Source organism: Scyliorhinus torazame, chromosome 19 (assembly GCF_047496885.1).
Source record: "Scyliorhinus torazame isolate Kashiwa2021f chromosome 19, sScyTor2.1, whole genome shotgun sequence".
Taxonomy (NCBI): domain Eukaryota; kingdom Metazoa; phylum Chordata; class Chondrichthyes; order Carcharhiniformes; family Scyliorhinidae; genus Scyliorhinus; species Scyliorhinus torazame.
Genome location: NC_092725.1, coordinates 15,744,368 through 15,755,486, shown reverse-complemented (window position 1 = coordinate 15,755,486; position 11,119 = coordinate 15,744,368). Strand labels below are relative to the sequence as shown.

Sequence of the window (11,119 nt, the reverse complement as noted above, 5' to 3'; positions counted from 1 at the left end):
TGCCTCTCTTCCTTCTAGATCCCAGGGGATACAGACCCATTCTCCTCGATCTCTCTCCGTGGGGGAAACAACAATCTCTCACATCCCAGGAGCCAGACCCGGTGAACCTCCGTTCGGTTACCCCCCCTCTCGGGCAAGGATGGTCCTTCCTTGGGTAAGGAGACCAGAAACTGGACACAACGCTCCAGCCTCACCGGCGCCCTGCATAATTGCAGTCAGCTTTCATCACTCTTGGACTCCAATTCCTCTGTAATACAAGCCAGCAGGGCACTTGCCTTCCGCATTCACCTCTTGTTGCCTGCATGGTAACTCACTCAACACGTCCCTATCCCACCGGAACCTCGGTGTCCCCTCCTCGCAGCTTCCTTTCCCGCCTCACCTCGTATCGTCGGCAAATGTGGACAAGGTACGCTCAGTCCCCTCACTAATATAGATTGCACCATGTCTGCGTGGGTTTCGCCCCCACAACCCAAAGGTGCGCAAGGTAGGTGGATTGGCCACGCTAAATTGCCCCTTAATTGGAAAACAAATTGGGCACTCTAAATTTATTTAAATAACTAATATAGATTGCAAACAGCTGAGCGCTGAGCCAGGCCACGCCTCACAGCTTGCCAACTCGAGAAAGCCCCATTTATTCCTCCTCTGTTTTCCCATTTGTTAACCAATCTTCGGTCCGTGTTAACCTATTACATCCAATTGTGTGTCATGGCCTCTTGTGCGGAACACTGACTGATTGCTTCCTGAAAGTGTCATGTGAGCGCACCTTTAAGAAATGGGTGTTTATTACTGCAGTGATGTCAGAGAGTGGGTGGAGCTGGGCTGTCTCAGCTTTTTACTTTCGTTTGAGGCTGTTTGCTGCAGGGTGCGTTTTAGTTTCGTTTTCAGAGCTGGATAGCTGCAGTCACAGCCAGAAGGTGCATGAATCTCTTGGTAATCTAAAGACTGTAAATCGATCCTGGTGATTTAAAAAATAACAGTAGTGAATTTAACTTGATGTGCTTCTGGTAAAAGGTGTTTTAAGTCTTATGGATGTTAAAAGGAAAGCTTAAAGGGTTACTTAGTGTTGTATTCTTTGGGAGTTGTATTTGAATTGATGGTTGCTAAGATGTTCACTGTATGTTTTAAAAAGGTTAACTTGAGTTCATAGAATAAACATTGTTTTGCTTTAAAAAATACTTTTCCATTTCTGCTGTCCCACACCTGGAGAGTGGGCCGTGTGCTCCCCACACCACAATCTATTAACAGTTGTGGGTCAGGTGAACCCCATGATACACTTTGGGGTTCTCTAAACCCTGGCCCATAACAAAAGTCTGAATATATTGCATTCGCTGGTTCACCCAGATCGACCCTCCCAGTTACAAACTCTAATCAAAACGAAGCACGGATACCCATTCATGAACCCCAGCTGACGATGCTTAACCTTATTATGAGTGACCTCTGGCGTGGCTCTTTGTCGAATGCTTCATGAAAATCCAAGCATGCCACATCCAGGATTCCCCTTTATCCTTCCCACTAATTGCACGGGCAAAAATATCTTCGCAGATTTAGCCTCTGTTGAGACCCTCGGGTGTAAGGCCATCGGGTCAAGCGGAGGGGTCAGATTTCAACCCCTTTACTTTCTCCTCTATTGTTTCTGAACTTGTGATGCCTTCCGCAGTCTTTGCGGCTGATTTACTTTTTGTGTCTTCTGCCACCAAGTCGGGGGATTTGTTTTAACGCACAAACGTACGAATTAGGAGAAGGCGGAGGACATTCGGCCCACCCCGCTCTGCTCCCCCTCTCAATGTGATCATGGCTGATTTGATTGTCGCTTCAACCCCACATTCCTCACTCCCCCCTCCCCCCATTAATCCAGAATCTATCCAGCTACCGCCGGCTTTTTGAGGGCCGAGGTTCCCAGAGACTCGCCGCCCTCTGAGAGGGAACATTTCTCCGCATTCCCGTCTTAAATGAGTGACCACCCCCACCCCCCCCTCGTTCTCGATTTTCCCACAAGAGGAAACATCCTCTCCACATCCCCCCCTGTCCAAGGCCCCGTCCTCAGGATCTGAAAGGTTTCGATCGAGCCGCCTCTCACGCTCCGAAACTCCGGGGGATACAAACCGATCCTCTCCGACCTTCCCACATCGGATAAACCCGCCCATTCCTGGTCTGTGCCTGGTGAACCTTCCCGGAGCCGTTCCCAACACATTTACACCCTTCCTTAAATAAGGAGACCGACACTGTGCACCGTACTCCAGATGTGGTCTCACCAACAGCTGAAGCACAACCTCCCGGATTTTGTAATCAATCCTGTTCTGGGAGTGTCCCTTTAAGAAAAGTTTTTGTCTTATCACATGGCTTCAGTCATGTCATTGCGTGGGGGTGGAGCTGGGCTGTGGCTCTGTGAGCTGTTTCTGGTTTCGCTTTCACATTCTCTGCAGTGGGCTCAGACAGGAAACAGATGTGTTTGGCCTGTCTCTCTATTTTCATTTTAAATATCTGTTCCAAGAAAAAAAACATTGATTATAGCTACCTGCTGTTTTAGTTACTTAAAAGATATAGGGCGGGATTCTCCACAATTGGCACGATGCCCGCCGATCGGCACCAAAAACGGCGCGAATCAGTCGGGTATCGTGCCGCCCCAAAGGTGCGGAAGTCTCCGCATCTTGAGGGGCCGAGCCCTCACCTTGAGGGGCTAGGCCCGCGCCGGACTGATTTCCGCCCCGCCAGCTGTGCGGCGCATGCGCGGGAGCGTTAGTGGCCGCTCACGGCATCCCCGCGCATGCACAGTGGAGGGGGTCTCTTCCGCCTCCGCCATGGTGGAGACCGTGGAGAAGGCGGAAGGAAAAGAGTGCCCCCACGGCACAGGCCCGCCCGCGGATCGGTGGGCCCCAATCGCGGGCCAGGCCACCGTGGGGGCACTGCCCCCGGGGCCAGATCGCCCCGCACCCCCCCAGGACCCCGGAGCCCGCCCGCGCCGCCTTGTCCCGCCGGTAAGAGAGGTGGTTTAATCCACGCCGGCGGGACAGGCATTCCAGCAGCGGGACTTCGGCCCATCGCGGGCTGGAGAATCGCCGGGGGGAGGCCCGCCGACCGGCGCGGCGCGATTCCCGCCCCCGCCGAATATCCAGTGCCGGAGAATTCGGCAACCGGCAGGTTTATACACAGATTACTGTAGCTGTGTGGGGTCTTTATATTTGTAATTGATACAAATTCTTGCTGTATGTTTATACAAATGTTAACTCAGTTCTTAGAATAACCCTTGTTTTGATTAAAGTGGGAAGTCTGATGAATCACACGGGAAGGCTTTTGTGCTCTTCCGAGCCAAATTCAACAAAAAGGTTATAGGTCAGGTGAACTTCATAATACACTTTGGAGTTTCTAAACCCTGGGCTACAACAGGACGCGCTCTAACACACACTTACTGCACCAAATACATTAAACAAAGAACAAAGAAAAGTACAGCACAGGAACAGGCCCTTCGGCCCTCCAGGCCTGCGCCGACCATGCTGCCCGACTAAACTACAATCTTCTACACTTCCTGGGTCCGTATCCCTCTATTCCCATCCTATTCATGTATTTGTCAAGATGCCCCTTAAATGTCACTATCGTCCCTGCTTCCACCACCTCCTCCAGCAGCGAGTTCCAGGCACCCACTACCCTCTGCGTAAAAAACTTGCCTCGTACATCTCCTCTAAACCTTGCCCCTCGCACCTTAAACCTATGCCCCCCTAGTAATTGACCCCTCTACCCTGGGGAAAAGCCTCTGACTATCCACTCTGTCTAAGCCCCTCATAATTTTGTAGACCTCTATCAGGTCGCCCCTCAACCTCTGTCGTTCCAGTGAGAACAAACCGAGTTTATTCAACCGCTCCTCATAGCTAATGCCCTCCATACCAGGCAACATTCTGGTAAATCTCTTCTGCACCCTCTCTAAAGCCTCTCATGGGCAGCACGGTAGCAAGGTGGATAGCACAATTGCTTCACAGCTCCAGGGTCCCAGGTTCGATTCCCGGCTTGGGTCACTGTCTGTGCAGAGTCTGCACGTCCTCCCCGTGTGTGCGTGGGTTTCCTCCGGGTGCTCCGGTTTCCTCCCACAGTCCAAAGATGTGCAGGTTAGGTGGATTGGCCGCGCTAAATTGCCATTAGTGTCCAAAATTGCCCTTAGTGTTGGGTGGGGTTACTGGGTTGTGGGGATAGGGTGGAGGTGTTGACCTTGGGTAGGGTGCCCTTTCCAAGGGCCGGTGCAGACTCGATGGGCCGAATGGCCTCCTTCTGCACTGCAAATTCTATGATAATGAAAAGCCTCCACATCCTTCTGGTAGTGTGGCGACCAGAATTGAACACTATACTCCAAGTGTGGCCTAACTAAGGTTCTATACAGCTGCAACATGACTTGCCAATTCTTATACTCAATGCCCCGGCCAATGAAGGCAAGCATGCCGTATGCCTTCTTGACTACCTTCTCCACCTGTGTTGCCCCTTTCAGTGACCTGTGGACCTGCACACCTAGGTCTCTCTGACTGTCAATACTAAATAGAATGCTAATAGAATACAAGCTCTCTGAAATTCCCACCCTCATCCCCTCTGTTCCGTCCTTACTTTGTACCCATTTGAGGCCTAGGGAAATGGGGGTCCACATATCGCCAGGGTAGAAACCCCGTTGTCGAGCTGGTCGGCGGGCAGTTGCAGCTCCTCAGCCTTCGCGGCCCACCACTGGTTCTTGAATTCCGCTACTTTAGTACCAAGCGAGGGATTTGCCTCTCTCAGCCAACAACGCGGGATGGGAAAGCGGCTATTCCCAAATGCGTTGCTGGTCTCACCGTGGGGGGGGGGGGGTGGATTCTGGAAGAGGGGCAAGGGGATGAGCGGAGGGGAGAGGGGAGAAATAGGGGGCGGGGAATGGCAGGAGAATGATCTTACCAGACTTCACTTTCTCCTGCAGATCGATGAAGGTGGCCCGCTCCACCCTGAATGAGCTGACATCCTGGTGAAGGAGGTGATGGAAGATCTCGGCGTGAATGCAGGCTTCAATCAGGTCACTGCTCCCAGCGCCTTCCCTCAAAGAAATGGACACCACATCTACAAACAAAATGGAGAGTCACGAACAAACGGCATTCACATGGATTATCATAGCATTTACAGTGCAGAAGGAGGCCATTCGGCCCATCGAGTCTGCACCGGCCCTTGGAAAGAGCACCCTACCCAAGGTCAACACCTCCATCCTATCCCCGTAACCCAGTAACCCCACCCAACACTAAGGGCAATTTTGGACACTAAGGGCAATTTATCATTGGCCAATCCACCAAACCTGCACATCTTTGGACTGTGGGAGGAAACCGTAGCACCCGGAGGAAACCCACGTAGACACGGGGAGGACGTGCAGACTCTGCACAGACAGTGACCCAAGCCAGAATCGAACCGGGGACCCTGGAACTGTGAAGCAATTGTGCTATCCACAAAGCTACCGTGCTGCCCTCTTGCAGACACTCTTCCATAACACTGCTCACCCAGGCGTCACAGTGCATTAGATACACTGTCCTTTCCCCCTCTGGGACCGGGTGTCACAGTGTGTTAGATACACTGTCCTTTCCCCCTCTGGGACTGGGTGTCACAGTGAGTTAGATGCACTGTCCTTTCCCCCTCTGGGACTGGGTGTCACAGTGTGTTAGATACACTGTCCTTTCTCCCTCTGGGACAGTGTCACAGTGTGTTAGATACACTGTCCTTTCCCCCTCTGGGACAGTGTCACAGTGTGTTAGATACACTGTCCTTTCCCCCTCTGGGACAGTGTCACAGTGTGTTAGATACACTGTCCTTTCCCCCTCTGGGACCGGGTGTCGCAGTGTGTTAGATACACTGTCCTTTCCCCCTCTGGGACAGTGTCACAGTGTGTTAGATACACTGTCCTTTCCCCCTCTGGGACCGGGTGTCACTGTGTGTTAGATACACTGTCCTTTCCCTCTCTGGGACAGTGTCACAGTGTGTTAGATACACTGTCCTTTCCCCGTCTGGGACTGGGTGTCGCAGTGTGTTAGATACACTATCCTTTCCCCCTCTGGGACAGTGTCACAGTGTGTTAGATACACTGTCCTTTCCCCCCCTGGGACCGGTTGTCGCAGTGTGTTAGATACACTGTCCTTTCCCCCTCTGGGACAGTGTCACAGTGTGTTAGATACACTGTCCTTTCCCCCTCTGGGACCGGGTGTCACAGTGTGTTAGATACACTGTCCTTTCCCCCTCTGGGACAGGGTGTCACAGTGTGTTAGACACACTGTCCTTTCCCCTCTGGGACAGTGTCACAGTGTGTTAGATACACTGTCCTTTCCCCCTCTGGGACAGTGTCGCAGTGTGTTAGATACACTGTCCTTACCCCTCTGGGACAGTGTCACAGTGTGTTAGATACAATGTCCTTTCTCCCTCTGGGACAGTGTCACAGTGTGTTAGATACACTGTCCTTTCCCCCTCTGGGACTGGGTGTCACAGTGTGTTAGATACACTGCCCTTTCCCCCTCTGGGACCGGTTGTCACAGTGTGTTAGATACACTGTCCTTTCCCCCTCTGGGACAGTGTCACAGTGTGTTAGATACACTGTCCTTTCCCCCTCAGGGACCGGGTGTCACAGTGTGTTAGATACACTGTCCTTTCCCCCTTTGGGACAGGGTGTCATAGTGTGTTAGACACACTGTCCTTTCCCCCTCTGGGACAGTATCACAGTGTGTTAGATACACTGTCCTTTCCCCCTCTGGGACCGGGTGTCACGGTGTGTTAGATACACTGTCCTTTCCCCCTCTGGGACCGGGTGTCACAGTGTGTTAGATACACTGTCCTTTCCCCCTCTGGGACAGTGTCACAGTGTGTTAGATACACTGTCCTTTCCCCCTCTGGGACCGGGTGTCACAGTGTGTTAGATACACTGTCCTTTCCCCCTCTGGGACAGTGTCACAGTGTGTTAGATACACTGTCCTTTCCCCCTCTGGGACCGGGTGTCACAGTGAGTTAGATACACTGTCCTTTCCCTCTCTGGGACAGTGTCACAGTGTGTTAGATACACTGTCCTTTCCCCCTCTGGGACAGTGTCACAGTGTGTTAGATACACTGTCCTGTCCCCCTCTGGGACCGGGTGTCACAGTGTGTTAGATACACTGTCCTTTCCCCCTCTGGGACTGGGTGTCACAGTGTGTTAGATACACTGTCCTTTCCCCCTCTGGGACTGGGTGTCACAGTGTGTTAGATACACTGTCCTTTCCCCCTCTGGGACCGGGTGTCACAGTGTGTTAGATACACTGTCCTTTCCCCCTCTGGGCCAGTGTCACAGTGTGTTAGATACACTGTCCTTTCCCCCTCTGGGACCGGGTGTCACAGTGTGTTAGATACACTGTGCTTTCCCCCTCTGGGACCGGGTGTCACAGTGAGTTAGATACACTGTCCTTTCCCCCTCTGGGACAGTGTCACAGTGTGTTAGATACACTGTCCTTTCCCCCTCTGGGACAGTGTCACAATGTGTTAGATACACTGTCCTTTCCCCCTCTGGGACCGGGTGTCACAGTGTGTTAGATACACTGTCCTTTCCCCCTCTGGGACAGTGTCACAGTGTGTTAGATACACTGTCCTTTCCGCCTCTGGGACCGGGTGTCACAGTGTGTTAGATACACTGTCCTTTCCCCCTCTGGGACCGGGTGTCACAGTGTGTTAGATACACTGTCCTTTCCCCCTCTGGGACAGTGTCACAGTGTGTTAGATACACTGTCCTTTCCCCCTCTGGGACCGGGTGTCACAGTGTGTTAGATACACTGTGCTTTCCCCCTCTGGGACCGGGTGTCACAGTGTGTTAGATACACTGTCCTTTCCCCCTCTGGGACAGTGTCACAGTGTGTTAGATACACTGTCCTTTCCCCCTCTGGGACCGGGTGTCACAGTGTGTTAGATACTCTGTCCTTTCCCCCTCTGGGACAGTGTCACAGTGTGTTAGATACACTGTCCTTTCCCCCTCTGGGACCTGGTGTCACAGTGTGTTAGATACACTGTGCTTTCCCCCTCTGGGACCGGGTGTCACAGTGAGTTAGATACACTGTCCTTTCCCCCTCTGGGACAGTGTCACAGTGTGTTAGATACACTGTCCTTTCCCCCTCTGGGACAGTGTCACAATGTGTTAGATACACTGTCCTTTCCCCCTCTGGGACCGGGTGTCACAGTGTGTTAGATACACTGTCCTTTCCCCCTCTGGGACAGTGTCACAGTGTGTTAGATACACTGTCCTTTCCGCCTCTGGGACCGGGTGTCACAGTGTGTTAGATACACTGTCCTTTCCCCCTCTGGGACCGGGTGTCACAGTGTGTTAGATACACTGTCCTTTCCCCCTCTGGGACCGGGTGTCACAGTGTGTTAGATACACTGTCCTTTCCCCCTCTGGGACAGTGTCACAGTGTGTTAGATACACTGTCCTTTCCCCCTCTGGGACCGGGTGTCACAGTGTGTTAGACACACTGTCCTTTCCCCCTCTGGGACAGTGTCACAGTGTGTTAGATACACTGTCCTTTCCCCCTCTGGGACCGGGTGTCACAGTGTGTTAGATACACTGTCCTTTCCCCCTCTGGGACAGTGTCACAGTGTGTTAGATACACTGTCCTTTCCCCATCTGGGACCGGGTGTCACAGTGTGTTAGATACACTGTGCTTTCCCCCTCTGGGACCGGGTGTCACAGTGTGTTAGATACACTGTCCTTTCCCCCTCTGGGACAGTGTCACAGTGTGTTAGATACACTGTCCTTTCCCCCTCTGGGACCGGGTGTCACAGTGTGTTAGATACACTGTGCTTTCCCCCTCTGGGACCGGGTGTCACAGTGTGTTAGATACCCTTTCCTTCCCCCTCTGGGACCGGGTGTCACAGTGTTAGATACACTGTCCTTTCCCCCTCTGGGACAGTGTCACAGTGTGTTAGATACACTGTCTTTTCCCCCTCTGGGACAGTGTCACAGTGTGTTAGATACACTGTCCTTTCCCCCTCTGGGACCGGGTGTCACAGTGTGTTAGATACACTGTCCTTTCCCCCTCTGGGACAGTGTCACAGTGTGTTAGATACACTGTCCTTTCCCCCTCTGGGACAGTGTCACAGTGTGTTAGATACACTGTCCTTTCCCCCTCTGGGACCGGGTGTCACAGTGTGTTAGATACACTGTCCTTTCCCCCTCTGGGACAGTGTCACAGTGTGTTAGATACACTGTCCTTTCCCCCTCTGGGACCGGGTGTCACAGTGTGTTAGATACAATGTCCTTTCCCCCTCTGGGACAGTGTCACAGTGTGTTAGATACACTGTCCTTTCCCCCTCTGGGACCGGGTGTCACAGTGTGTTAGATACACTGTCCTTTCCCCCTCTGGGACTGGGTGTCACAGTGTGTTAGATACACTGTCCTTTCCCCCTCTGGGACAGTGTCACAGTGTGTTAGTTACAGTGGTCTTTCCTAGGTTTTAATTTTTCACTCACCAGTATTTTGATTCACTCCCAGGAGGTAGTTCTTCCTATTGTTTTCTGTTGCCCTCCGATATTCGTAAGCACTGTCGTTAAAAGAGAGGGAGACAGGTAGGGAAAGGGGGAGAGACAGAGTGAGTCAGACAGAAAAAGAGATACAGAGAGAGAGAGAAAGCCAGAGAGACACGCAGAGACAGACAGACAGAGAGATACAGACAACGAGAGAGAGACAAATTATTCATAAACGCTTGAAAATGTCACATGATATTGAAGAGCAGATTTAGCAATATTCAATCCTTGACCAGTCAGGAAACACAGGAGACACAGAGACCTTGTGAATGATGCAAAGGTGTCGTGGTCACTTTGAGAGTTTCAGCTGCTTTATGTATCAATTAACAGATACCTGGGAGTGAGAGAAAACTGGGAATTCTAGACCAGTCAGCCTGACGTCGGTAGTGGGGAAGGTTCTGGAATCCATTGTCAAAGATTTTATAGCCGAGCACTTGGAAAACAGTGGCAGGGTCGGACAGAGCAGGGGTTTACGAAGGGGAAATCATGCTTGACAAATCTACTGGAATTCTTCGAGGATGTAATTGGTCGAATAGATGAGGGGGAGCCAGTGGATGTGATATATTTGGATGTTCAGAAGGCTTTTGACAAAGTCCCGCATAAGAGATTAGCGTGTACAATTAAAGCGCACAGGATTGGGGGCAGTGTATTGCGGCGGATAGAAAACAGATTGGCAGACACAAAACAAAGAGTAGGAATTAACGTGTCTTTTTCCAATAGACAGGCAGTGACGAGTGGGGTACCGCAGGGATTGGTACCAGCTATTCACAATATATATGCATGATTTAGATGAGGGAACTAAATGTCATATCTCCAAATTTGCCGATGACACCAAGTTGGGTGGGAGGGTGAGCTGTGAGGAGGATGCAGAGATCCCTCAGTGTGATTTGGACAAGTTGAGCAAGTGGATAAATGAATGAAGTAGAATGTGAATAAATGCGAGGTGATCCATTTTGGGAGCAAAACCAGGAAAGCAGACGATTATCTGACTGGCTATAGATTGAGAGCGGAGAATGTTTTAAAAATTCATTTACGGGATGGTGTGTCGCTGGTCCGGGCAGCATTTACTGCCCATCCCTCGTTGCCCTTCTGAAGGTGGTGGGTGAGCTGCCTTCTTGAACCCGCTGCAGTCCCCGAGGTGTAGGTACACCCACAGTGCTGTTAGGGAGGGAGTTCCAGGATGTTGCCCCAGCGACACTGAAGGAGCGGCCGATATATTTCCCAGTCAGGGTGGTGAGTGACTCGGAGGGGAACCTCCAGATGGTGGGGTTCCCAGGTATCTGCTGCCCCTTGTCCTTCTAGATGGTAGTGGTCGTGGTTTGGAAGATGCTGCCTGAGGAACCTTGGTGAGTTACTGCAGGGCATCTTGTAGATGGTACACACGGCTGCTGCTGTGCATCGGTGGTGGAGGGAGTGAATGTTTGTGGAAGGCGGAGCAATCAAGTAGCTGCTTTGTCCTGGATGGTGTCGAGCTTCTCGAGTGTTGTTGGGAGCCGCACCCATCCAGGCAAGTGGAGAGGGTCCCATCACACTCCTGACTTGTGTCCTTGTAGATGGTGGACAGGCTTTGGGGGGGTCAGGAGGTGAGTTGCTCTCCGCA

The 11,119-nt window shown here is 51.8% G+C and overlaps 1 protein-coding gene across 2 annotated transcripts in view; it reads right to left on the bottom strand.

The window, feature by feature from the left end:
• Nucleotides 1–4,786: 4,786 nt before the first annotated feature.
• The window catches only part of LOC140396027 (RUS family member 1-like), a 111,997-nt gene continuing 105,664 nt past the window's right edge, over nt 4,787–11,119 (bottom strand). For both annotated transcript variants that reach the window (XM_072484083.1, XM_072484082.1), the window contains 2 exons: nt 9,466–9,536; nt 4,787–5,064 (listed from right to left, as the gene is read on the bottom strand). In XM_072484083.1, the coding sequence (XP_072340184.1) occupies nt 4,802–5,064; nt 9,466–9,536 (334 nt within the window). In that variant the 3' untranslated portion in view covers nt 4,787–4,801. The remainder of the gene's footprint in view (nt 5,065–9,465; nt 9,537–11,119) is intronic.